Below are 25588 nucleotides of genomic sequence, written 5' to 3'. Positions count from 1 at the left end.
ATATTTCCACCATCTTTAAGCTGGGTGCTTTGGGGACGAGGCATCTAATCACTCTATTCCTCGGTGACTTCGTCTGTAAAATGGGCATGGCATCTTCTTCAGCCGTTTCATGTGAGCATGAACAGGTGACTTGCATCAAGTGCCTGGCACACTACAGCTCCTCAAAACGGGGGAATCCTCTTCCGCTTGGCCCTTGAGAGCTGGTTATTGTTGAACAAAGAATGAGAACTCAGTGGAGGTCGGTGATATGATATCCGACAATTATCTGCGCTCCCCCTCCCCCCCCCCAACAAAAGGTCCCTGAGAACAAAAATACTCATCGCGGCAGACTTTGGAGGATTTGCAAGGGTTGCCGATCCGCCCCGGGTTTGCCCGGGATGGCAATCCGCGCGTTTCCACCGCGAGCAGCAGGCCGCAGGTGCGTGGGCTTGAGCCGGGCGGGGGTGGAAGGATTGTGTGTAGATAATTCAATCCCCGTGGGACTCAGCGGCTGGCCTCACCCCCGCGGCTCGGCCGATTGGCTGAAGGTGTCGCCTCCCCCGCCCTCCGCACCCCAGCGTCCCAGGTGACTCGGTCCCCAGTGGCGATCTCTGTTTACCGAGAGAGCCGGCCCAGGTGGGGCTCCATCCCGGCGCTCCGCGCTCGCTCCCCGCTGGGGCCCCGCCCGCGCAGCAAGCGGGGAGAACACCTGGCCCGAGCTGCTCCTCGCCCTTCCCCTCCCCCGCCGCCCGGAGAGGTCGGGTAAGGGGCAGGGGTGTGTGTGGGTGGGGGCGTCCCGGGCCCGGGAGCTCGCGCGGACCCCGGAGATGTAGCCCTAGGCCTGGTTCCCATCCCTCCCCCGCGCCGTGCGGTGCTCGGGGTGACGTGCCCACCCTGGGCGAGCGGCCAGAACCTGGATCTCAGGGATGCCCGGGTCCCTGAGGAGGCACAGACGTAGTGTGTTCCCCTCTTCCCCAGACGGCGATGACCCCCAAGCCGGCCGGACCCCCGGACGGGGGCTGGGGCTGGGTGGTGGCGGCCGCAGCCTTCGCGGTGAACGGGCTCTCCTACGGGCTGTTGCGCTCCCTGGGCCTTGCCCTCCCTGACCTCGCGGAGCACTTTGACCGGAACACTCAGGACACTGCGTGGGTCAGCGCCCTGGCCCTGGCGGTGCAGCAGGCAGCCAGTGAGGGGGGCCCCCGAGGTGGGAGGCGGGCACCGGGGTGGCCTGGCGGAGCGTGTGCGTGGTGATGGAGGACCCACCTGATGACCAGACAACCCGAGAAAGGGGGAGCCGGTGGGATTGAGTTCTAAAAAAGAGAGGGTCTTGAGGTCAAGGGGAGGGGGGTGTTGGGCTGGGGAGGAGCTTAGGCCTGGCAAGCAGCCTAGAAGGGCTGGCTCGAGTCTGGGGGCCCAGGGGCGTGTCTCCCTTTGACTCCGCCCCCTCCTAGGCCCAGTGGGCAGCGCTCTGAGCACCCGCTGGGGGGCGCGCCCCGTGGTGATGGTCGGGGGCGTCCTCACCTCGTTGGGCTTCGTCTTCTCGGCTTTCGCCCGCAGTCTGCTGCACCTCTACCTCGGCCTGGGCGTCCTTGCTGGTGAGGGGAGCGGGACACCCGGGACCCTTAGGGGTGATGTTGGAGAGCGGCGCTTCCTGGGGGCTGGAGGCCAAGGGGGCGGGGCCTCCTGCGAGGGTCAGGGCTGGGATCACTGCGGCGCGCGCGTGCCCTAGCTCCCCGTCCTCACCTGGTCCTGTCGGTTCGCAGGCTCTGGCTGGGCCCTGGTGTTCGCCCCGGCCCTCGGGACGCTGTCCCGGTACTTCTCCCGCCGTCGAGTCTTGGCTGTGGGGCTGGCGCTCACGGGCAACGGGGCCTCCTCGCTGCTCCTGGCGCCCACCCTGCAGCTCCTCCTTGATACTTACGGCTGGCGGGGCGCCCTGCTCCTCCTTAGCGCCGTTACCCTCCATCTGGCCCCCTGTGGCGCCCTGCTGCGACCCCTGGTGCTCCCTGGCGACCCCCCGGCGCGACCCCGCGGGCCCTTGGCTGCATTCGGCCTGGATCTCTTCGCGCGCCGGGCCTTCCTAGTCTTTGCTCTGGGCACAGCCCTGGTCGGGGGCGGGTACTTCGTCCCCTATGTGCACTTGGCCCCCCACGCTTTGGACCGGGGCTTGGGAGGGTATGGAGCGGCGCTGGTGGTGGCGGTGGCTGCGGTGGGGGATGCGGGTGCGCGACTCGTCAGCGGCTGGCTGGCCGACCAAGGCTGGGTGCCCCTCTCGCGGCTGCTGGCGGGGTTCGGGGCCCTGACGGGGCTGGGGCTTCTGGCAGTGGGGCTGGCGCCCTTGCTGGGGAGCCCGGAGGGTTGCGAGGGGCCCCTGCTGGCCGCGGCGGGGGCCTACGGGCTCAGCGCGGGAAGTTACGCACCCCTGGTTTTCGGTGTGCTCCCTGGGCTGGTGGGCCTCGGAGGCGTCGTGCAGGCCACAGGGCTGGTGATGATGCTGATGAGTCTTGGGGGGCTTCTGGGCCCCCCGCTGTCAGGTAAGGGCCTGAGCCACCAGATCCCTCGGCCACCATCCTGTGCCCCTGGGTCCCAGGCCCCTGAATTCCTTTCCCCTTCTTCACAGGCTTCCTAAGGGACAAGACGGGAGACTTCACGGCCTCCTTCCTCACCTGCGGCTCTTTCATCCTCTCTGGCAGCTTCATCTACCTGGGGCTGCCAGGGGCGCTGCCCTCCTGCCCACCAGCCTCCCTGCCAGCCTCCCAGCAGGCCACCTCTCCTCCCCCTGAGAGGGGGGAACTGCTCCCCACTACTCAAGTTGCTCTGCTTTCCCCAGGAGGCTCTCAATCCACTCGGGACACCACTTGTTGACCATTTGTTTGAGCCACTCCCCCAATAAAGAATTTCTACCCAGTTTCTCACAAGCTCCAACTCAGCCAGTTGAGGAGGCTGAAAACATTCTTTCTACTTAAGATATTCAAGGGGGCGCCTGGGGGACTCCATCTGTTAAGCCTCTGACCTGATTTTGGCTCAGGTCATGATCTCAGGGTCGTGGGATTGTGCCCCCAGTGGGATCCCCGCTGGGCATGGAGCCTGCTCAAGATTCTCCAGTGCTCTCTCCCTCTGCCCCTCCCTCACAGTCGCTTCCCTCTTCCTCTCTCCCAAAAAGCAAGAAAAACAAAACAGGGAATCTCTGAGAAGCTGCCTGCCTATGCATTTCAGTGTGTTGGGGTGAGGGGGGTGGGCAGGAGGGGACCATCTGCTAACTCCTCCCTGCATTTCAGGCTCCTGTCCCTGGCCTGAGGGAAATGCTGGACCAGACTTCAGCTCTCGAAGCTTTAGTTCCCCTTCCCAAGCCACCCCCACCCTGTGTCCACCCTTATCTTCTACAGCAAGAAACAGGAGATCAGTGGCCACAGGGAGGAACTGTGGTCCAGGGTTAAAGTGGATACCTCCCCTCCGCTTCGTAGCCATGAGCTCATTCAGCCAATCCCAGGGCATGAGCCCCAGCTCTTTCTGAGTTTCTGACAATGACTTGGTTTCCTTATTCGGTTTTATCTCAAAAGGGCATCCCTCTTTCCCAAATGTCTGTCTTCAGAGAAGAAAGTTGGTAGGCAATGCTAGAGATCACAGGTAAAACATGTTAAGTCTCTTGACCTTTGGTTTTCATAGCTGATTCTGAGCTCTGGGCAGCTGGCTGAGCCCCTGGATTCTTTGGCAGAGGTTGTGGGAGCAAAGAAGAGATAATAGGCCTCGAGGAAATACTAGGTGTTGGCACTTGCATTGCAACCTCCCCCTGCCAGGCCTGCCCGGGGGGAGGTGGATCAGGATGCTCAAGGCACTGTGGTTCTGTGGGCACCAAGATGGGGCAGGAGGGGAAGATCTGGTGCTGCCAATGTCTGGCTTTCTGGGTCTCACAGCCCCTTTCTGGAGTTTAGTCCTCTTCTGGCTCTTCCTTGGACAGAGAGACTTTGGTTTCAACTGCCTCTCTTATGCGGTCCTGAGGCTTGGAGGTAGAGGCCAAGGAGCAGAAATGAGGCAGAGTCATGAGGATGCCACTCCCTGCCAGGAGGAAGGACCCCGCCACCACAAAAGAAGCTGTGTAGTTGCCCGTCACATCCCGGAGGTATCCTAGGTCCAAGAGAGAAAGAAAGAACACATATCGGTGAGCCATTTCCTGAGAGTGATGAAGGGAAGAGAGTAATCCTTAACCCATCTTCTCAGAAGAGTTAGAACTCACAAGGCAGGACCAGATGAGCTCGAGGACTCTGGGGTCTCAAGGTTTCTACAGGTAATTTCTGGAGGGTAATTTCAACCACCCTTCTGCCTTCAGAAAGGGCCTCTCAAACCAGCCAGCAGACACTTGGGTATCCAGGGGTGGACAGGCACACCTGTGCTTTTCTTTCAAGCAAGTGTGGCCCTCCTTTCTACACTTCCAGTTAATAGTTAAGAGGAGAGAGTCAAGGATCTGAAAGTTTTGGCGTCTGGGACATAGAGAACTTTGACCCAACAGCTCAGACACCTGGGCTGGGGCCCAGGAGGTCAAGGGAAAAGACAGCACCTGCAGGCTATGTCTGGCCCAGTCCAGCCAGGTCCTCAAGCTGTAGGCACCCTGCCAAGGGGCCCTCATAGCTTCTCTGGGTCTTTCCACAGCCCCAATTTCTCTGCCCTATGGACCCACTTGGGGGTTGCTCTGACCGGCCATGCAGGCTGTGTTCTGTGTCAGACTGGAGGGCAATATTCACATACACTAGAATGCAAATAGTCCCCTCCCTAAACTGCGTGATGTGGCAGCCCTGAGCCCTGCCTCCCAGAAACCCAGTCCTTCTTACCTGACAGAGGAGCCCCCAGCAGGCCCCCAATGCTCTCGACCATCTGTACCAGTCCCAGGCCACAATAAATCCTTCCAGTCCCCACTAATTCAGGCAACACAGAGAAGGCCACTGGGGTCAGGGCACCTGATGTGAAGCCATAGGCCACAGCCAGAGCCATCAGGGCCGTGGGAGTGTGAGCCACGGGCAACAGGGCCAGTGACACCCCAGTCAGTGTGGTCCAGAGCATCAAGAGCCGTGCCACAGGTCCCGGGACAGCATCTCCCAGCCACCCAGAGGCCACACGTCCCACGAGGTCAGAAATTGCCACAACTGACACCAGGAAGGCAGCGGACAGTGGGTCCCAATCCAGGTCCTGGAGGTGGGCTATCAGATGTACGTAGGGAATGAAGTAGCCAGTGTTGATAAGTGTGAGGGCAACAGTGTAACGGAGGAAGGGGCCGTGATGAAGGAGGGAGGTGAGTTGGGCCCCAGGGCCCCCCACAACAGGATCCTCCATCAGGGACAGTGGGCGGAGGAGAGCACCACAGGCCACCAGGTGGAGGGAGAGGGCAGACACCAGCAGTAGAGCCCCTCGCCAGGCATAGAGGCTGACCAGCCATTGGAATAGTGGGGCAAACGCAAAGGAAGAGAGGCCCACGCCGGTCAGTGCCAGCCCTGTAGCCAGGGATCGCCTCCGAGAGAAGTAACGGGACAGGCAAGCCAAGGTCGGAGTGAAGGTCAGGGCCCAGCCAGAGCCTGTGGAAAAGGAAGAAACAGGGATTGGGGGACCCTTAGGGAGCCCAGGGCACCCAGTGATTCCACCATGGGTAGCAAGAGAACGCAGCACAGGCCTGGGTTAGGACCCTAGTATCAATACTTCCCAGCCGCACGACCCTGTGCATTTTATTCACTCTCCCAGCCTCAGTTCTCCTCTCCTCATCTGCAAGACGCAGGTAAAACACCTCATCGGCAGGTGGAGGTTCAGAAATACTGTCCGTAAGAGCAGTGACTCGGTCAGAACTTTGGAAGTTAGGCACGGGCTATACCACTTCTGGCTGAATGATCTTGGTCTGGCAAGTTACATAAGTTTCCAGAGCCTTGTTTTGTCTGTTTGTAAACTGGATAATGATATCAGCAGCCACAGGACCTGGCACAACGTTATGCTAATTCTTCCTTACACTCCAGCCCCATCAGCCCTGGGCTTGCATATTCTGGCTTCCACAACTTTGAATTTCTCAATATGCCCACACCATGTTGATCACTTTAGTCATCCCTCCTAAGACTTGCCCTCTGGTACAGGTGCCAGCTCCTCCTGTAAGCCTCTGGGAAGGGGCAGGAAAGAAGGTGAGAGTCCGGAGCCGGCTAGCCCTCTCCTGCCCACGTCCTGGGCCTCACCTGAGAGCAGCCCGATACTGAGGTATAGGTGGGTCAAGGTGGTAGCAAGAGAGGCGAGCAGCATCCCCGACGCGGCCAAGATGCCCCCGGCCATCACCACCGGCCTGGGCCCGTACTTTGTGCTCAGGGCGCTGCCCACCGGGCCTGAGAAAGAGGAAGACGCGGTCCGCGAAGCTCTCCGGCGGCCTCCGCCAGGGTCTCCCCAGCCCCGCCCTGTCCTCTCCCGCGTCCCCGCAGCTCCCTTCCCTTCCGAGGGAGGGTGGCAGGCCTCCGGGCCGGCGCGGCACTCACTCCCGAACTGCTGCACCGCGATCCCTATGGAGGCGATCCAGGAGACCCGCGCCGCCTGCTCTTCAAACGCCGCCACTAACTCCACGAAGAAAACGCCGAAGGAGCGCAGCACCCCGAACACCAGCGCCGACTGGAAGAACGCGGAGAGCACCACCATCCACCCCCAGCCCCCGTCGGGGGGCTCGGCCCTGTGCGCCATCGGCGAGAGGATCGGGCTGCCGCCGCCCCGCGCGCCCGGGGCGGGAGCAGGGCGCGGGACCCTCCACCTCTGCGCACCCAGCCGCCCGGCCTCGCGGCGGAGCGCAGGCTGCTGCTGCCGCCGGGGAAGGCACCGACGACGGAGGGACCCAGCCCAGCGGCCTAGGTGGGGCGAGCGGCTCCCGGGGGTGTGGCTCCGCGGGCCAAGCGCAGCCTGTCGAGGCCTGGGCGGGACCGGTCCGGGGCGGGAAGCCGGGGGCGCAGACGTTCAGCCCGGAGCCAGGAGGCGGCCGGTCTCCCGGTGGGTTATCCGTCTTATCACTGCAGGCGTCAGCTACCTGCCGGACCTGGCCACGGCCCGGGTCCACCCGCCGCGGGTGGGGAAGCAGGACTCCCGTGCGGGGGTGGAGCCCGGAGGGCGGGGCGGGGCTTAGAGCTGCGTACTGGACCGGGACAGTGAGTGCAGCGCATGCGTCAGGAGGGGATCGCTGGAGGCCGACTGGATGGGCCCCGCGTGACTAGGGACCTACCGGGAGGCTGCTGCGTCTCCGGCCCCCTAACCGGCCCGTCTGTCCACATTCCCGCACCGCGACTCTCACGTGGGGAGTTCACGGGGCTAGGTGGCGGGTCACCCGGTTCAGGAGAGGAAGACACCCACTTGCTTAATGGGGGGTCCAATGGCGAGGTCAGGTCGGGGGTGAACAGAGGCTTCCTGCGCGGAGTCAAACGAGATACCTGCCCTAGGGCCTGAGTACGCCAAACCCTACATGCCTGGATCCCTGGGGGCTCAGGGGCCCAGGACGAGACCAGTGGGAGGCTGGCGTTCGTTTCTGCAGCGGCGACTCAGTTCCTGTTGCTTCTGTGGTCGCTAACAGGAAATCTACAAGTCACAGAAACCAAAAATAACTCGAGAGAGGAAGGGCGGCTGTGAGCGCACTCAGGACCTCCCCAGCACCACCTACACCCCTCCCTCGGTGGGGCTGAACTCTTTTCCTCCACCCTCTGCTAAAACTATTTGCTAACAGCGGGTTTTGATCCCCTGATGGGGTTGACTGAAAGACATGAACTCTTAGCAGGGGAGCAGTCAACTCCTCCTACCCAAGTAGGCAGTCCTCCACCATATGTAACATCGATGGCTTGGCTTTCTGTTTCTCCACTGTAATCCATGCTCCCTAGGATCCTGACCTTGCAACCTTAGGGAAGGAGGATTTTTTTTTTTTTTTTTTTTTTACAGAGAGAGTGCATGTGGGGTGGGGAGGGCTGGGGGGAGAAGTGGGGGCAGAGAAAATTTTAAGCAGGCTCCTTGTTCAGTGTGGAGCCTTACAGGGGGCTCAATCTCCCTATCCTGAGATCAACGACCTGAGCTGAAATAGAGTCCAAGGCTTACCCGATGGAGCCCCCCGGGCTCGTGGGGGCTGTGTAATATCAAAGAGTGAACTGAGCCTTATAATTTTATATGTAGGAAATAACAAACTTTGTTAAGTGGACTTAAAACTTTGGCAGGTGGGAAATGTGCCAAGACTTAGAAATCAATGTGTCTGTTTAACCTAGTATAGCAGTGTGTCATCTTTAAGGGTCTCTAAGACATTGAACCTCTCAGCTGGTTTTCCTAACTGTAAATTTGGTGATAATAATAGTACCTACTTTTGAGGGTTGTCAGGGAGAATCGAATTAGAAACCCTATGCACTAGAATGCTTCATTCAGGACCTGACAGGTAGGAGGGGATACATAAGATTAGCAGGCCTCATTTTCAACAGGGCATAAGCTGCTGTTTCTTTCTTTCTTTCTTTCTTTCTTTCTTTCTTTCTTTCTTTCTTTCTTTCTTTCTTTCTCTTTCTTTCTTCCTTTCTTTCTTTCTTTCTTTCTTTCTTCCTTTCTTCCTTTCTTTTTACTTAAAAAAAATCTCTAATCTAGGTCATGAGTTTTAAGATGGAGAAACACAACCACAAATGTCGAAAGGAACCGCAGACCATGTTAATGGACTTATTTCACAGATGAAGAATTTAAGCCCAAAAGGGAGGTAACTTAACAGAATTAGTGACCCTCTGCCCACGGGCAGAACAGAGTTCCACACCCAAGACACACATGGGACAGGGAAAGGGTGCAAGAGAAGCATGCCTTGGGCACTGGATAGATTCTAAGGTTCCACTGCTGGGGGAGGAGTAGAGCTAGCTGTTGGCTCTAACCACATATATCAACCTTCTCACTGCCACCTGCACACTTTCCTGTCCTCAGGGGACCTAAGTCCTATCCATTTTCCTTGGTGGTGGTGGTAGGCAGTGTCCCAAGCATTATGATCCCCAGCACAGATGCATCCCCCAGCCTCTTGATATTATTAGTGCCTTCCTGGTTTCTCCCTGCTGCCTCCACACCTCAGGCAGGAAGTGACTTCAGAGCAGCAGGATGCAGGTGGCTCCGGAGAAACTTCATGAAGTCACTGGTTCCTACACAATGAGCCGGAAGGCAAGGGTAGGGAAGGGGGAGAACAGGGCCATTGAAAGTGTCAGATGGGATAGGGTGGTCAAATGGGCACAGAACACAAGATGGAATCCAGGAGGAATGAAACCCTTTTTCCCCCATTTCACTCCATTCCCAAATCCTCCCAGACAAGAACCTGGACACAGCAGGTAGCACAGAGAGACTTCTTTATTCCAAGATTCTGATCTGGCAAGATCTAACATTTCTACCCCTTGGCGCTCTACACCTGCCCATCTAATTGGGAAACAAAACAAAACAAAACAAAACCAAAAAAAAAAAAAAGGTTCCTTCTCACAGCTCTCTTCTGCTTTCCCTGCTTCAATCCTGCAGTGGACAGGAAGGAGGAATGATAAAGAAAAGTTGTTTTCTCACTTGTCCTCAAGTGGCAGCCATTGGTCCTGACCTATCTTGAGGAAGCCCCACGGGACACAATTCAAAGTGCTCTCTAACCTCCACCCAAAACCCACAATCAAACAGCTCCCAAGGCAACAGGAGAAGGACTGTAAACCGAGGTTTCTGAGTATCATCTCACATTCCAGACATTCCATCTAATTAAGAAGCAATCCCATTCCCAACTTTCTACCTACTTGGCCTATACCAAAGACCATGTCCCCTCAACCAACCTCTTAGTCCTACCCAGATACTTGGTCAGCCAGAAGGCTCATCAGTCAATTACTCTTTTCAATCTTTTAAATACCTAATCCCAACAGTAATCCCAGTCATAATCCCAAACTACAGCGAATCTGGAATGGAACTCAGCCCCTTTTGTCTCCCTGTGGAAGGTTCTAGTGCATTCCAGACAGGAATGCAGTGATGGTTAGGCCAGGTCACAGACTTCGCTTTTCTAAGGTAAGAAAGTTACCAAGCACCTGTGACTTCTAGAGGCAAAGAAGTTTCTGGAATTCCGACACTTGCCAGAAGATGTCTAAAAACCCATTAAAGGAAGAAGGGGCTTCTCTCAGGTAGAGAGAACCCCAAGGAATATGTGAACCCAGACACTGCTACAGTAAAGGACTGGTCATGACTCTCTATCTTCTAGTCAAGATAGAGTTTAATTCTTGCATCGGTCATACCATTCTGGGCAGAATCAGAAAGGGTTGAGTCATCTCTGATAAGGAAGGGATCAACCCAGTGCTGGGAACAGGCCCCACTGGGAGGATCCTGGGCTCGATGAAAGCCCAATCATGACAGATTGACACAATAGAGCCAATCCTAGGTGACCAGACTCACAGGACAGTTGGGGCCATAAGAGAAAGCCCCTACAATCATCCCTCCAGTTCCAAGATTGCCAAAGCCCTTACATCAATGGCCCCCAGAAACACTTCTTACTTCCATTTCTGGCTCACCAAAAACGTTCCTCTAAGTCTTGGAACCAGAGGAAAGTCTATATGCAGTTCTAGCTCGCTAGAGAACCTACAATATCCAGAATATCGAAGAGGGTTCCTGACCCACTTCCAGAACCCCGCATGTCCACAGAGCTGCCCCTAGAACAAATAAGGTTCCAGACCTAGGATTTCGAGGGACAAGACAGAGGGACCCTTTCTCTGTTTTAAACAAACCAACAATCAGACACACACAGGAGAAACAACAATTCTAAAGATACAAGTTATGACAATAGTACACATAAAATAGTCAAGCCAAAGGAGACAGCCAAGTGCTAATCTCTGCCAGCAGAGCTATGTGTGACCTCACCTACAGTGCCTCAGGTCACTTTTGGTCACACTTGTAGAGGAGGGAAGTGGGGAATGCAATAGAGTGAAGGCCCTGGTGCCACCCACAGGCCTCAATAAATTATATTTACAGATAAACCAAATGAGAAGGGGAGGGCTGCAGGTGGAGGACTATTACCCCCCCACTGCCAGTCTCTCCCCGCCCCCAGCTCCCAGCTGGCTGTCTCCTCCAGAAACCATTTTGATCGTGGGGAAGAGGTTTTGACCAGCAAAACAGAGGCAGATCAAGCCGAGATCTGCCACCCCCGCTCTCCCCAGTGATAACCGAAGGTGGTGGTGGCAGTTTCTGATACTGGAGGGGCCTTGCACACCCAAGCCCGAGGGGGAAGCCAGCCGTGAGCCCGCGGCCGTCCCGGCTTCCGGGAAGCGATTGGGATCCGGGTGGGATCCGGGCCGGCGCTCAGCTAGAGGCCCCCCAGAATGTGGTACTGCACTTTGGTGTTGGTAGCAGCTCCGTGCTTCTGGCGCAGATGCAGGCGCAGCTGACTCTTGTGCCGGAAATGAAGGCCGCAGGCCTCGCACTGTGGGAGGACAAGTGAGGACAGCCGGGTCAGCTCCCTACCCCCCGCGCGAGGACTCCGATGCGCAAGTGCCCAACCCTTGGCAGAAGAGAAGCCCACGACCCCGGCGTCTTCCCGGATCCCCGGGCGGAGGCAAAGGACAGAGGCCCCGCCCTCTTCAGCGAAGTTTCCTCCCTCTCTGGCTGGTCCCGGAGCCTCACTTCGGTGCGCGGGCTCCCCTACGCGCGGCCCCGCCCCTTCTCCCCCCGGGCTCCGCCCACTCCGAGGAGCTCTCAGAGCCCCGCCCCCAGGTGGCCACCCGCGCAGGTACTCACGTGGTACGGCTTCTCTCCTGTGTGGATGCGAACGTGGCTCTTAAGGGTCTGTAGGTGGCGGAAGCGAGTGCCGCAGGTAGGGCAAGGATAGGGCTTCTCCCCGGTGTGGATGAGCACGTGCGCGCGCAGGTGCGCGACCTGGGAAGCAGGGCGACCTCAGAGAGCGCCCCGACGGCCCGCCCCGCCCTCCTGCAAATCTGCCTCGGAGCGGGCTGGGAGACGGGTTGCGTACCTGCACAAAGCGTGAGCCGCACGTCTCACACTTATAGGGCTTCTCTCCCGAATGGATGCGACTATGGGTTTTCAGGTTGGCCGGCCGGTTAAAGCGGGCTCCGCAGATGGAACAATGGTAGGGCTTCTCTCCTGGAGGCAGGGTGGAAGGGAGGTCAGGGACTCCGCCCCAGGACACCTGCAGGCAGGAAGGCCAGGGCCCCCTCCTCCCTTACCTGTGTGCACCGTGCGGTGACTGGCCAGGTTGCCTTTGTAGCGGAAGGCAGATCGGCAGAGCTGACACTTGTAGGGCTTGTCCTCATCACCAGGAGCCAAGGGGTCCAGCCCCGATGAGCACCCAGCCACAGCCTCACAGTTCTGGCAGCTGAAAAATTCACTTCCTGGGAGCAGGGATGGGTAATGGCGATTCCAGTGAATCCTCAAACCACATTGGAGATGGATTTTCTTTTTCCCAGTTTACTGCTAAGGTTCCTGGAGTTCATCTGACTTACTCAAGGTTACATGGTTAATATGAGGACAAGCCAAGATCCGACCTCATGTCTGTCTGACTGCGGAATACTCTGCTAATCTCTTCAATAGTGGTGGTGGTAGGTGCAGGCCCCAATTACTGGGTGGAAGTTTCTGTTTCTGTGTCCTCTCTTGGACTACTACTCTGCTTCACAGCTTGCCGGAGAGGCCCTGCCGAGTCCTGGGCCCAGCACTCAGCCCTGATGGGCAGAGGCCAGGAGTTCCCAGGCTTTGCTGCTCAGGGAAAGCTTTAAAAAATACCAATTCCTGGCTCCCACTTCTAGACATTTTGATCTGTGGGGTGTGACCTGGGCAATGGCAGTTTTAAAAGCTCCCCAGGTGATTCCAATTTGCAGTAACTGGGACAGGCCTTTGCTTTTGGCCCAAACACTCGCCTGGAGCAGCCCCAGAAGAAAAGCCAAGGAGGAGGTAAAAGGAAGGGCTCTTACCTGGTGGTGGACAAGCCTGTCCAGAGTGTGATCCAGTGGTTTCTTGAGCTGGGGCTGTGAGGAGATGCGGGGTATTGACTGGAGCCCCACATTTGAACTGTCCTGTGACAGCAGTTGGAGAGAGCCTAGGCAGGTGGCAAGCCCAGAGAAAAAGGTTAGGAGAGATTTTGTGGAGGGAGGGTCTCACCTGGAGGACTTAGAGCCAAAGACCTTCCCCTGGAGGTGAGCCATACTGACCAGTGAGCCAAATCTAATTGTGCTGCCCCCTCACTCCCTGCTGCTGACCACCCAGGCGCAACGGCTCTGCCTCCTAGCTGAGGTTGGCCTCTACAAATTCCTGAGGTTCCAGGTTCTGTACCTGCTCTGGGGACCAGGAATGGGTCCTTCTTCACTGCCGCTGCCACTGCTGCTGGAAGCCTCGTCTCCACTGGGGAGCCGGGCTTGGGGGCAGAGTTGACCAGAATTCCTCTCCCCGGCCAGGCTCCCTGCTTGGGAGGCCTGAGAGTTTAGCACGATGAACTTGTACTTTTTCCAGTTGCAGGCCTTGGGGTCTGGGCTGCCTGGACTGGGGGGGCCTTGACTGCAGCTGCGAGACTCAGTAGGTGGATCTGGGTGCCCTTCGGAGCGCCTGGGACTGCCTGGCGGAGGTTCTGTCGGGGGTGTGGGGGGTTCCGCCTCCAAAGGTCGCAGAGAGATGCCCAGAGGTTCGTAGCTGGGACAAGTGCGATGGATGTTAGTGCTTTTTCCTAAAATTGGCCTCTGCCCTTGACACCTGGGATGCCACCTCACCCAACAGAGGACTCCGAAGCTGGGGCTCTCTCACCTGGCCTGGATGAAGCGGTGGCAGGCCTGGACCACGTGTTCCATCTGCAAGTAGGTGGCAGCCGCCAAGACGGCTGGTGCAGTGGCTGGAGAGAGGCGCAGGCGTGAAGTGTACATGAAGTCCAGAAGAGGAGCGAAGCCTCCGGCTTCTGGGCCCGCAGGCAGGGAGAGCACATCCACCCCCACTCCAGCACGGCCTCGGAAAATTGAATAAAAGAAGCCGCTGGAAAGAGGGCAGATAGGCTACTTTAGGGCCTGGGTAACCCAGGGAGACACGTGCCACCGTAGAAAGCCCCACCTCCCCCCCAATCCCCTGAGGGGCTCAACCTCCTCTGGCCTCTTTATTTATTTATTTTTTTAAAAGATTTTGTTTATTCATGAGTGACACAGAGAAAGAGGTTCCCTGCAGGGAGCCTGATGGGGGACTCCGTTCCAGGACCCCAGGATCACGACCTGAGGCAAAGGCAGATGCTCAACAATCCAGGTGCCCCAGTCTCCTGCTTCTGGAAGGCTTGGCTTGGGATCCCCTGCCAAAGACCTTCTGGCTCCACCCCTCTCCCTTCGGATCCCGCGCCACCCCCCTGAGTTACCCCTCCAACCTGCAGGCGATCAGAACCGCCTTGTGAGCTCGAAGGGGTTGCCCGCCAACCAGCAGCGTGACGTCAGTGAGGATCCCGCGGAGGCGCAGCTCGTTCAGGTTGCCGAGCACGTCGGAGGAGTGGCGAGTGAACTCGCGGACGTAGCCCAGCGCGCCCTCGGGGGTGGCGGTGGAACCCATCGCGACGCAGGCCTGCGGGCGCCCAGGGACCCAGGCGGGGCTCAGACGCCTTCCCTCCGCAGTTCGCCCCGCCTCTGCTGCAGGGCAGCGGGAGCCGAGCCCCCCACCCGCCCCGAACCGTCTAATTCTTAATGCGCTGGGCTCCCCGGAGCTAGTTCCCCCCCACCTGAGACCCCTCCAGGGTGCCTGGCGCGAGTTGGACGCTCCCAGGCCGCGGCGTCGACGCCCAGCGTAGGCAATCGGCCAGCAGCGCCCTCGGTTTGCAGCGCTCGGTGCCCGTGCAACACCCCGCTCCCCTCGGCCTCGCCGGGCGCGCGAATCTCGAGTGAGCCACCTGCCCGGACACCTCGGACGGCCTGCGGTCCGCACCCCTCCAAACCCCAACCGAACCACCGAATTCCGCTACTGTCTGGTCCCGGACCCCCTCGTCTGGAACCTCATAACTGATCTCAGTCTTCCTCTCACCAGCAACCCCTTCTTGGGGACCCAGGAGCCCGGCTCCCTCAGTCCACGGTCCTTACCCCTGTCCTGCAGGGGCTGCGGCTGCTCTTCTCAGGGGGGCGGGGTCTCTCTCCCCTGTTGGACTCCGCGCCTTTATCTGGCCGGGATGGCGGGGGCGGGGGTGGAGGTGGGGTGAACGCCTGGGTCTGTATCCTTCCTTCCTCCCGCGCTCTCCAGATGGCGAGCCCGGGGCGGGGTCTCCGGCCCGAGGGCGGGACCTCAGGGACGCCGGGTGGTCGTCACATCGGGGGTCTTGGGCCTCTGAACGTGGGACCGGGGATGGGACTCCGGAATTGGGGATATCGAGATTGGACAATGTGGGTGACCCCGGGTCGTCGAGGGGGCCTGGGGCAAGCGAAAAGCGGTGTTATTGGCTTTTGGAAAGGGGGTGCCTGTGACCTGGAGAGTAAATGGAGCACAAGTCCCCCTTCCGACGTACGGTATCGAGGGACTTAGAGGAGAGCTCAGCGAGACGCCAGGTTTGGGGAGGCCACGGTGGACTCGCGTGGGGGCTCAGATGGCGGGAGGGTGCGGTGTGAATGACAGGCTCCTGCAGCAGGGCCTACCAAAAGGGGGGCTCGGATCGGGCGGGACCTGGAGGGGACGGATGTGATTTCTAGCTCGTTTCCTTCCATTGTCATGCGACCGGACGGCTCCGCCAGCTGCTTCCCCTCGAGGAGGTGGGGAAAGCCCCGGGTGGGGGGTGGGGGTCGGGAGAAGCGCAGGAGACCCGGGCGTCGGGACTCTGGCTCCAGACTCCCTTCTGAATCCTTTTAGGGATCCAGAGAGCCAGCCTCCCGCCCAAAGGGCGCTCGCCCTCCCCCAGTGCCCGCTCACTAGGGCCTCGGGCCCCCGCCCGTCGGCTGCGCTCGGGGGCTGGCGGGGCGCCGGGGTCCAGCGCGGCAGGGAGGCGAACCCTGGCAATGTGTGACTCCTTCCACGAGGGGGCGGACGAGCTCTAGCCTCGCCTCGCGGTCTCCGCCCGGCCGGGGTCCACTCGGACCGGGGCGCAGGATCCACTAGGTCTGAGCGGCTGAAACCTTCGTCCTCCTCCCCTTTGCGCCGGGTCATGTTGTCCCTCGGCCTCCTTAGGAGGGGACGAAGGTTGGGCGAGGGGAGGGAGAGTTAGGCGACAGAGGACACTGTCCTCCGAGGCTGGGGTTCCTAATCTGGGGGTGAGAAATCCAGCGGGCTTCGGGAGCAAGGGAACTGGGGGAGGGGGGGTGGAGGGGAGACGGAGGGGAGACAAGGAGTGGGGTCTGAACCTTGGGAGCTCAGGCTTTTCTTTTTCTAATTAAGCTAGACACTATTAATCGGTCGGTAGAGTTGAATTTTTAGTGAACATTAATCCGAAAGTTGGGTGGGGTGGAAAAAGAAAGGAAAGAAGACTGGGAAGGTCTCCGGGTAAAAGCAAGGAGAGAGGGCAGGAGGGGCTGATAACCCTAATTTTAGGTTCCTGATCTGGGAGATAGGCACGGGTCTCACCCTCATATTTTGTCTGGGGAGAGTTGGGGGTGGCAATGTTTGGGGGGGGGTAGGGTGCAGAGCTATCAGTGTAGCTGCAAAGCCAGGCTGTGCATCTTGCACAGGCGCCCAGAAATGACCGCCCATCACCCATGGAGCTGTGCACCCAGGCCTGGGGTCCTCCTCTTCAGACTTGAGCATACCTTTATTTGGGTGCAGGCAAGAACTCTGAGGAACTGGGAATCCCGGATCACTAGGGATTCAGGACGGTGATGTGGCTTTGGCATGTAAGGGGTAATGGGGCGGTCTCTGCTCAGTTTGGAGGTGGGCGTCCACCTGGGGGGACTCCCTTTCCTATCAGGAGGGAGTTGATTTTGTGTTATGTGGTCGGTTGTGAGTGCATGCTTATTAGGGGATGTGGACTTAGTTTGATTGTTCTGGGCCCTGGGGGGGGGGGGCGGGGGGAGAGGGCTGCATTCAGAAGGCCTGAGGTGAGTTTGAGGCGTGGAGCTGATTTTGCAGCTCTGTTAGTTTTGGGGATTCTGACACCCATAATTTGGAGACTGTCGTCTTGGAATATCAGGACATCCCACTTGGCGTCCTTGAGGTGGATGAGGGTTTTGTTTGGGGAATTCATAGCCTTTGGTGTCTATGGATAATCTGATTTCAAGTAGAATAGTCTTGCTGATTTTGGGGTGCAGTCTGTTTTGGGAAGCCATATATGCTTCAAGGTTCAGGTTAGATTTGGGGGAACGTGAAATTCAATTTGGAGGGTTTTTTGTTGTTGTTTTTTAAAAATTAGCTTGAGGTAGAACATAATAGGAACCTGGGAGCAAGTTTGAAGGCCTTCTGTGATTGTGGGTCATTGAGGCAGAGCAAAGCTTCATATTTGAATGTTGTGGAAACTTACTTTGAGGGGGGATAGACCGCTGTATGTGTAGATAGATAGCCATGAGGCTTTTTCCAGGGAAAGACACAAGGCAAGGGACCAAGGTAGGAGACTAAAGTTTTGGGGTGTCCTTATTTCGGGGTGTTTTGTCACTCTCTGGGTGTATTTGATGAAGGCGAAGTTGATTCGAGGGTTCACTTAATTCAGAGCATGATGCTGGTTTGAGGTGTCCTTTGCTTACAGCCAGCTCTCTCTCACCCCAGAGTCAAGAAATCTCTTTCTTGCCTGAACCCCCAAATACACCCAAGGACTTGAAGGGAGAAATCCGGAAAGGTAATGGGGGCAGCACATCTCCTCTTATTTCTCTGAGGCCTGGATGAATCTGAGGGAAAGAAGGTGGTTTCAGACTCCAAACCCCCATTTCTTAAGGGAGCACACCTCACTTTCCGGGAAAGGGGGGGGGACATAGGGTGTCCCAGCTGTCAAGGAAAGACCCCAGACTAGGGTGGTGCTGTTAGAACTTGGGCGAGGGGAGGTGGTGGTGGGGTGTAAGGGGGTGATTCATGTTCCCAGAGTTTCTAGGGTCAGAGCCCCAAACAGAAAGCGGCCAGAGGGCTGGGAATGCGGTCGAGGTGGGTGGGGGGAGGGGCTCCCCCACGGCCGCAGGGGCGAGGGGGTCAGCCGGGCCGGCCCTGCACGCCTGGGTCCCCGCTCCCTTCGGCTCTCCTCCCCTCTCTCCCTCCCACCGCCCACCCCCCCAACCCAAGGAAAAAAACCTGCCTGTGCAACAGCAATGGCAGATTCCAATCCTCCAGGCTTTCCTTAAACCACCACGGAGACCAGCGGGGGGGGTGGGGTGGGGGTGGGGGGGGGAGGGGAGAATCGAGCTTTCCTGCTTCCCTAAGACTGGGGCTATGAGCTTGACCTCCTGGCCCCTAGCCCTTCGAGGAGTGGCCCCCCTCCCCGGTCTGGAAGCCAGGTTTCCTGGACCCCAGCCCCCGAGCGGGGGGGCCTGGAGAGACGGGGAGGAGGAAGGAGGGAGTGACTTCCAAAATTGGCATCGGGACAGAGCAGGGCTGGCGGGAGGCAGGTGAAAGACAGAATTTTCCTGAAAAAACGGGGCTATCTGAGGACCCCAAATTTGGCATGCTAGTCCAGGACCGTCCTGCCAACATCCTAGATTTTTTTGGGATTTTTTGGGGCCCCCGGGACCCCTCTAGATGGGGTGAGGAATGTAGTGTTGGGGGAATCTGACTGGGGCATTGCAGCTGCCTCTCCCGCCGAGTTGGAGACGGATGGGCTGGGACGGGTTTGGGGGGGTGTCCCCAATTCTGACTGGGAATGGAGGAACCCCCTTCTGAGCTCTCTTGTGGGGGTCCTCCCTCCCTAGGGCACTCCCCACTCCCTGAGCCAGCCGAGAGGAAGGAGGCCAGCGATGCGACTGGGGCGGCTCCTTTCTCCTGCACCCCAAATGTGAGGGATGCACCCCAAATTTTGCTCCCTTCAAAATAGGGGACCAGGATCTCAGGGGAGAGTAGCTGAGGTAAGTGAGGAGGGAAGTGTCCCCTGTTTTCAGGAGAGACGTGGCGGTTGGGGGGGAGGTTTGGAGGTGCGTGCTGGGGTGGGGTTGGGCTTTGTCAGTCTTGGAACTGGGGGGATGATTGGAGAGGCTTTCCCCTGTGCCCCTAAACTTCAGTCCCCCAGATGGGAACCAAAGGCTGAGACCAGAAGGCCCCCCAGCACCCCCAGCTGTTAGCACAGTGTTTGATTTGTTTCACCCCCACAAAGGCTCTGCCGAGAATGGGAGCTGGGGGCAGTTGTTCAGTTTGGGGGTGATGGAGGCTGGAGTGAGGAGCAGGAGGCCTTGGCAGGATCTGGTGTGGGACAAATAGGGGTCTTGAGAGGGGTCTGGCATCCCCCGGGGCCTAAAAAGACTGCTTACACCCACCATCTTAGATCTTTCTGATTGCTAAGAGTTTTGGGGGGTGTGTCGGAAGGGGGGGTGGTAGCGGGTGGAATGGGATGTAGGGGGAAAACTTTTAGGTTTCAGAGGATGTTATTTTGATTTGTGGAAGGGATCCGAGCCCTTGGATTGTGCTTGGTGTGGGGTGCTTTTAAGAATCATGTCCTGGACAGGAGGGAAAGGCTGAGGGAAGGCCCTGGGTGGGGGTGGGGAGAGGCATGTTTGTCTCAGCTTAAACGTGGCTTTATGGGGTGGGCCCGCCTTCCTGGGCCTGGTGGATGGTCTGATGGGGGTCGTCGCAGGGGGCCGGGCGTGGGTCCTGGGGGGACAGTGGGGGCTGGGGACAGTGCTGGGGGTTGAGTACCTGGCCCCCAGGTCCAGACAGCCCTCTTCCTGGGCCCTGCTGCTCCCCTCTCTCTCTGGTCTCCATTTCCTGCCTTTGGCCTCCATCTTGTGGCAGGCCCAGGGCCCAGGGCGACTTCCGGCCCCCCTCTCCCTACCATGTTCCGGCCCCACCACCTCTGGATTGCCAACTCCCAACCCTGCTGTCCTTAGCCTTGTGTCTCTCCTTGCTTTCTCTTGGGTTCTGACCCAGGGTGGGGAGAGACGGACACAGGAAGCCTTGGGGCCCTGCCTCTGCTGAGTCGGGAGGCAGAATGTTGGCCCCCCACGATCATTCCCGGTTTCCTCTGCCTCCGACCCCACCCTAGGGATCCCCTGAGCAGAGTTCCTACAGAGGGAAGATGGTTCCAGTCTTATCACACTGCCAGCTCACTCCTTAGGCCTGTCTCCCTCCAGGTGCTTGTCAGCTCCTAGCCCTGGTTGCTTGCCCCCGCGCCTCCCGCCCGCCCCAACGCTTCTTGGGGCCATGTTTGCCTTCTAAACCTTCCCTAAGTCTCTGCTCTGGGTGTTGGGGGTCTTCCCAGCACCATCTTGTGCTCCCTTCCTCTCAGCCCACCCCAGTCCTGCTCCCGCCCCAGCAGCACACTGTGGTTTGTACGGTACTGTGGCCACGTCCAGACCACACTGTGGTGTTAGGGTGAGGGTGGGGGAGGCACCGCTGAGGCTTGGCCCTGAGAGGCTGCCCTGGAGAAGCAACACACAAAACATCTGGGCCTTTTTGTGAGGTGGTGGTGGTGGTGGTGGTGGTGGTGGGGGGGGGGTCGGGAAGCACTGGAAATAGCCCCTCTCAAGTCCCTAGCGCAGCCTCAGGAATACTGACTGCCAGAGATCTTGGGAGTTAGGTTCTGCTTTTGGAGAGCAAAGTAGAGTCTTTGTTGCCCACACCCAGCTCCCCTGGCTCTAGCAGCACAGAAATATTGGCACTGGGAAGAGAGTCTGCCAATATTGGCTGTGCTGCTCTAGGCAGGGTGGTGAGCACTGCGAGGAGGGGCCGAGCCCCTGGGGCTCAGGAGGGAGGCCGTCACCCACCACGCCCCAATAATGTTATGCCAAACACACCAGGCTGAGGGAACAATCTTTATTGTTTTCTGTATAAAAAAAAGTCTGTCAGTTGGAGGTCAGAGGGCTTGGGGGCCGATGCTCGCACAGAACTGCAAAGGTGTGCTGCCCCAGCAGCCTCTTGACCTTCTCTCGTGCAGACTTGCTCGGAGTCCTGGGCGATTCACAGGTCCAGAGGGAACAGTGACAGGGGTGAGAGGTGGAAGGCTCAGCGAGAGAGCAGAGGGGGGTCAGCAGAGGTCATGAGAAGGCCAGATTCCAGGGTCAAGCTGTCTGGAACAGGAAGCAAAATGGGCCGAGATGGAGCGAGCCCCAAGAATGTTGCCAAGACCACTCCTACCTCCCCAAAGTACCTGGCTCGTTGCTGACCCAATCCCCCCTGCACTGCATACCAGGGAACCTTCTCTTCCGAGACCTCTGTGCACAGGAGGGGGCTCCTATGGAGACTCTCCCCTGCTGTCCAAGTGAGCACCCCGCCCCCCCACAGCTAGCCTGGGAGTGGGAGAAAGACCCCTACCTTGGTCAAAGCTGAGTCTCCACCCCCCCTTTCAACTGGCCAGAGAGTGAGAGGAGGAGGACCCCTACCCTGGTCGAAGCTTAGTTTCTTGGTTGGAGGAGTTTCACCCAGCCCTTCAATATCCACCAGGTCGCTGTTGGCGTCCGAGTCATTCAGAGCACTGAGTGTCACATCTGGGGGGGTGGGGAGGTGGTAAGCTGGGCTTTAGATTCTCTGACTGCTCCCCAGCTTCCCAAAGCTTCAAGCCCCCACTCCCTCTGACAGCCCAGCAGCTGTCTGGGAACCCTGACAGGGAAAGGAAGAGATCTGTTCTTTGACCCAGCCCCCGATTCTCTCCCGAACCTGTGAACTTTTGAACCTTGGACAGGACCTTACCCCCATCCCCTGCCCCCGTGGCAGCTCTGCAGCCCTCACCAGCCTTCTGTTTCTTTATGGGGGGGCCCCCGGCCTCAGGGACACTGGTGCTGCTTGGTGGAGGGGCGGCTGGAGGAGGTGACAAGACACTGGATGGCACCTTCTTGGCCCCTTTCTTGGGTGACTCAGCTGGAAGAGGGATGCCAGAGTCTTCGTATACCTTGCGCTTCACTGTGGCCTTTATCTGAGCCCTGGAGAGACGAGAGTGGGTTAGGAAGAGAGTCCTCACAGCGACTTAGGGAAGGGTGGGGAGGGGCAGGGGCAATGGGCCACTCTGAAGGAATCCTGGGGAGCCCCTTCATGAGCATCACCGTCAGGGCCCCACCCCTTTGGCAGGGCTCTCAGTTTCCCCTGAAGCTTTGTGTACACTCAGAACGGACAGAATGTGATGAGTGGACTCCCTGAACCCATTGCCTCATTCTCTTCTGGGAGAGATGTGCAGATCTGGAAGGCCACCAGGTAAGCCCTGGTGAACTACAGGTAGACTGAGACTTAGGAGAAGATCCCGCTCAACTAGTTCAGAATCACAGCATCCCCAGAAACACCGCAGCAGAATCTCCAAGGAGCTGCATAAACCACCAGGGAACTCCCATCACAGAATTCAATTGTTGGGTATCTCGGGCAACCCCAAAATAAAATTCTTGGAAGGTCCCGGTTACCATAGCATTTCAGTAACTTCTGACCCACTCTTTTATTTTTTTAATCTTGGAGGAGATGCTAACAGAACTAGCAGCGAGGTAGAGTTGGGAGTTCTCAGGAAGAGATGGAAGGCGGGTGCGGAGGAAGAACGTGCCCACCCCCCTTCCTCTGCCGGCCACCCTCCCTCACACTGTCCGTTCCTTGATGACACAGCTGATGTGATTAAGATCGTCCCCAAACCGCTTCACGGCAGCCCTCAGCATCTCTATCTCCGTCTCCGTCCACTTGGCACTGTCAGAGAGGAGAGGGAACAGCGAAAGTGGGAAGAGGGGGGTGTGCGGCCAGCCCACAGGCTGTGCAGGCCACAGCAACCAGCCTCCACCCCCCAGACCCTGGGGCCCCTTCTATGGGTCCCTAAAGAGGGCTTCCTTGAAAAGAAAAGAAAAAAAAAGCTCTTAACGCCCGGTGGGAATCCTGAGGACCCCCAACCACACCTGTCCCGACAGCCACGTTATAACGAAGAAAGTCTCTCCCCCACCAGCGCGAAGCGGCTGCTGTCAGGGACCGCTGAAGGCAATCCAACCCGCGGGGGTCTTGCGGACAGAACCCGGTCGCGGTGCGCAGCGCCCGCAGCGGGGCGGAGCGGTGGCCCGGGTCCGGGTCCGGGTCCGGGGCGGGAGCCTCAGGCTGCCGGTGCATCCGTCGCGCCCTCCGCCGACAGGCACTTCTTCGCACCCACTCCGCGCAGTGCCAGGCGCAGGGCGCACTCCCACCTGCCCCTGCCCTAGGGCGAGCGTCCGCGTCAGTGACCGAATCCGCGGCCCGGCCCGGCTCACGTACCCCGCGGGGGAAGAGTCGGCTACGGGATGCAGCTGCATCGTCAGCTCCCCGAGCTTCGTGAAGGCGGCGCCCGCCGCCGAGAAGATCTCTCCGACCTGGGGGCGGGGCGGCGTCACGGGGGGCCGGCGCACACCCCAGCGCCGTCCCGCCCGGAGCCCCTGGCCCCACCCCGGCCGGCTCCCGCCCCTCACCCCGGGCGGAAGAGCCGGCGCCGCCGGCAGGGCGGGGGTTGGGGGCCGCCCTCCCGTGGCCGCCAGGGAGCGCTGTCCGCGAGCGAGGGCGAACCTTGGTGGACGCTGACGTCATGGCCCCGCGCGCCTCCCCACGGAGGAGACGCCGCCGCCGCCGCCGCCGCCGCCTCCTCGCCGGGGACCAGGGAGCCGGGCGACCGAGCGGCCCGGGGCCCACCGCAGGAAGTCCCGTCCCTCCCCGCAGCCGATTGGCTCCCTCGGCCGCTCCCCGCCTCCTCGCAGCGGGGACGGCGGCGGCGCCCGCCCAGCGAGGCCCGAGTGGAAGACCCCGCCTCACTTCCGGGCCGGCCTCACTCCACTTCCGTCGGCGGGTCGGGACTCGGAGGCCGGTCTGCAGCGCCCTCACCCTCCACCCGGTGCCCGTCCCAGTACCCAAGCACAGACACGCGGCTCAAGAGGGCAGCTTCGCTTTATTGTGGACGGACGGGGGACGGCCAGCCCCGGCCTCTCTCCGCGGGGGCCGGAGACCGGAGGACAAGGGGTTCAGTCTCGCCGCAGGGAAAGGGGATCCCACGGAGGGCGCCGGCATGGGGGCGGGTGGGTAGAGTCCTTAAATAGAGTCGGGAGCTGGACAGGCGAGACGCGACCGTGCCTAGCGCACCATGTATTCCTTGCGCTTGTTGAGCCGAACTTGGCAGAAAGAGAAGCCTCCGAGGAGGAGGTAAAGGCCCGCGGCGATGAAACAGTTGTAGCTGACTCGCTCGTAAAGGTCATATATTTTCTGAGGGTCTTTCCTGGGGGTGGGAATCAGGTAGACGAGTGTCAGAAGCATTCCTCGCGGCCAGCCTTTCCCGGGCACTGTGGCCAGGCACCATCCCAAGCGCTTGTACACCTATTATTCGAGCTTCCTCCTAACCCTATGGGGTGAGCTTTAAAGTTGCACCCACCAGGCGGCCCGGGGAAGTCAAGTAAACTACCGAGGAAGCCACATCTGGAGTGTTGGGTTTGGGGTGGCTGCTGAGGCCTGACTCCAAAGTGCGCTAAGGAGAAAAGCTCCCTGCACGCAGTTCTCCAGCCTCGAGGGGCCCGCAAGCATCCTGCCACCTGCAGTTACCTGCCACCTTGCACACCTGCCCTCCAGCCCCGCCTCTGCCACCTCGCAAACCTGCCCCCAGCTCCGTCTCTCCCACCTACTTACTCAAAATCTTTCTCGGTGAAAGGAACGTCCTCGATCAGCACAGCGGAATGGACGTTGAAAAAAATTCCGAGCATTATCTGCAAAGAGGTGACGGATAGGTTGATGAACGCAAGCACCTAACCTGGTCCGCCTCTAAACCCCTCCCACTTCTGTAGCCACAACATCTGGGTCTGGGAGCTACCAGAACGCGCTGGGGTTGGGGTGGCTGCTGCTGGAACCAGGATCAGGGCGTGAGCTGGTGCAAGGGCAGCAACAGTGAGCCACCCGATGATCCTCCTCTCCAGGGGCGTCATTGTCACGGGACTGGGAGGAAGCGGTCAGGGGAAATCAGCACTTCCTAGGATTTCTTCCTAGAGTGGGGCGGGTGATCCTGGGGAAACACGACCCCTCCCCCCACCAGATGCCCATTTGGGGAACAAGCGTTCCCTTTCCGCACTGCCCTCCACTCAGCGAAGGCATCGCTCGAGACCCCAGCTCTTCCTCCTCTAACGGGGGGGTGGGAGGGTGGGGAAGTGTCTCCAGGTTTACCAGCCGTGGTTCGGGCTCCAAGCTCCAGCTCCAGCTCCACACCCCCCCCCCTCCCCGCTCGAGTTCCCCATTTCTCAATCTCGGCTGTCTCGTTCCCCAGCGGCTAATCACCACCCCCCACCCCCGTCCAGACTGCCTGCTGCTTCCTAAGGCCCGCAGGCTCCCAGCCTTCCGGCCCCCGTCCCCGGGGCCCCCTCGGGCCCGGTCCGGCCCTCGCCGGGCGGTCCCCTCACCAACATGATCACTCCCCAGGCGCTGAGGACGATGCCGCAGGCGGCCAGCTTGGGCCCACAGCACAGGAGCGACGCCATGAAGAATGGGGCCGGGGATCGCCGAGCTGCGGACCGAGCAGGAAGGCGGCGAGAGGAAGGCCCGGACGCGCCAAGGAAGAGCGAGCTGGACTGCGGGTCTCGCGCCGCGGAGGACCGGCCGCCAGGAGCTCGGCCACGGGGGCGTGGCCTCCGGCCTCCACCATCGCGCCGGG

The 25588-nt window shown here is 59.4% G+C and overlaps 5 protein-coding genes and 2 non-coding genes across 18 annotated transcripts; 3 read left to right on the top strand and 4 right to left on the bottom strand.

The window, feature by feature from the left end:
* The first annotated feature begins 205 nt into the window (after positions 1-205).
* SLC16A11 (solute carrier family 16 member 11) lies at positions 206-2886 on the top strand. Of its 5 annotated transcripts, none has more exons than XM_038536606.1 (5): positions 206-418; positions 958-1165; positions 1431-1574; positions 1743-2510; positions 2597-2886. In XM_038536606.1, exons 2-5 carry the CDS (start codon positions 964-966, stop codon positions 2839-2841), a joined length of 1359 nt encoding a protein of 452 aa, XP_038392534.1. In that variant the 5' UTR covers positions 206-418; positions 958-963; the 3' UTR covers positions 2842-2886. The 5 variants fall into 5 exon arrangements, with proteins under 5 accessions (XP_038392534.1, XP_038392533.1, XP_038392536.1 ...); XM_038536605.1 differs by lacking the exon at positions 206-418 and adding an exon at positions 463-615; XM_038536608.1 differs by lacking the exon at positions 206-418 and adding an exon at positions 492-736.
* Positions 2887-3162: 276 nt separating this feature from the next.
* Positions 3163-7093, bottom strand: SLC16A13 (solute carrier family 16 member 13). Its single transcript, XM_038536610.1, has 4 exons — positions 6471-7093; positions 6180-6323; positions 4803-5540; positions 3163-4101 (listed from the first exon to the last, which is right to left on the bottom strand). The coding sequence occupies exons 1-4, from the start codon at positions 6667-6669 to the stop codon at positions 3905-3907; spliced, it is 1278 nt and encodes a 425-aa protein (XP_038392538.1). The 5' UTR covers positions 6670-7093; the 3' UTR covers positions 3163-3904.
* Positions 7094-9297: 2204 nt separating this feature from the next.
* On the bottom strand, positions 9298-15113 carry BCL6B (BCL6B transcription repressor). 2 transcript variants are annotated; one of them, XM_038536603.1, is made up of 9 exons: positions 15021-15113; positions 14321-14511; positions 13723-13944; positions 13258-13611; positions 12900-13024; positions 12159-12323; positions 11945-12075; positions 11713-11850; positions 9298-11398 (listed from the first exon to the last, which is right to left on the bottom strand). In XM_038536603.1, exons 2-9 carry the CDS (start codon positions 14497-14499, stop codon positions 11282-11284), a joined length of 1431 nt encoding a protein of 476 aa, XP_038392531.1. In that variant the 5' UTR covers positions 14500-14511; positions 15021-15113; the 3' UTR covers positions 9298-11281. The 2 variants fall into 2 exon arrangements, with proteins under 2 accessions (XP_038392531.1, XP_038392532.1); XM_038536604.1 differs by having other exon boundaries at positions 14965-15064.
* Positions 15114-20293: 5180 nt separating this feature from the next.
* On the top strand, positions 20294-20360 carry MIR497 (microRNA mir-497). The gene has a single exon (NR_049331.1). It is a non-coding gene; the product is annotated as a microRNA mir-497 (primary transcript).
* A 259-nt stretch (positions 20361-20619) lies between these two features.
* On the top strand, positions 20620-20680 carry MIR195 (microRNA mir-195). Its single transcript, NR_049332.1, has one exon. It is a non-coding gene; the product is annotated as a microRNA mir-195 (primary transcript).
* Positions 20681-20782: 102 nt separating this feature from the next.
* C5H17orf49 (chromosome 5 C17orf49 homolog) lies at positions 20783-23634 on the bottom strand. Of its 7 annotated transcripts, none has more exons than XM_038536595.1 (6): positions 23473-23633; positions 23188-23282; positions 22537-22638; positions 21670-21899; positions 21363-21467; positions 20783-21050 (listed from the first exon to the last, which is right to left on the bottom strand). In XM_038536595.1, exons 1-6 carry the CDS (start codon positions 23491-23493, stop codon positions 20986-20988), a joined length of 618 nt encoding a protein of 205 aa, XP_038392523.1. In that variant the 5' UTR covers positions 23494-23633; the 3' UTR covers positions 20783-20985. The 7 variants fall into 7 exon arrangements, with proteins under 7 accessions (XP_038392523.1, XP_038392524.1, XP_038392525.1 ...); XM_038536596.1 differs by having other exon boundaries at positions 21709-21899; XM_038536597.1 differs by having other exon boundaries at positions 20783-21046; positions 21709-21899.
* Positions 23635-23829: 195 nt separating this feature from the next.
* RNASEK (ribonuclease K) lies at positions 23830-25574 on the bottom strand. Its single transcript, XM_038536602.1, has 3 exons — positions 25338-25574; positions 24577-24653; positions 23830-24172 (listed from the first exon to the last, which is right to left on the bottom strand). Exons 1-3 carry the CDS (start codon positions 25413-25415, stop codon positions 24031-24033), a joined length of 297 nt encoding a protein of 98 aa, XP_038392530.1. The 5' UTR covers positions 25416-25574; the 3' UTR covers positions 23830-24030.
* Positions 25575-25588: the final 14 nt, after the last annotated feature.

Source organism: Canis lupus, chromosome 5 (assembly GCF_011100685.1).
Source record: "Canis lupus familiaris isolate Mischka breed German Shepherd chromosome 5, alternate assembly UU_Cfam_GSD_1.0, whole genome shotgun sequence".
Taxonomy (NCBI): domain Eukaryota; kingdom Metazoa; phylum Chordata; class Mammalia; order Carnivora; family Canidae; genus Canis; species Canis lupus.
The sequence above is the reverse complement of the archived record's forward strand: the minus strand, read 5'-3'. Positions and strand labels throughout refer to the sequence as shown.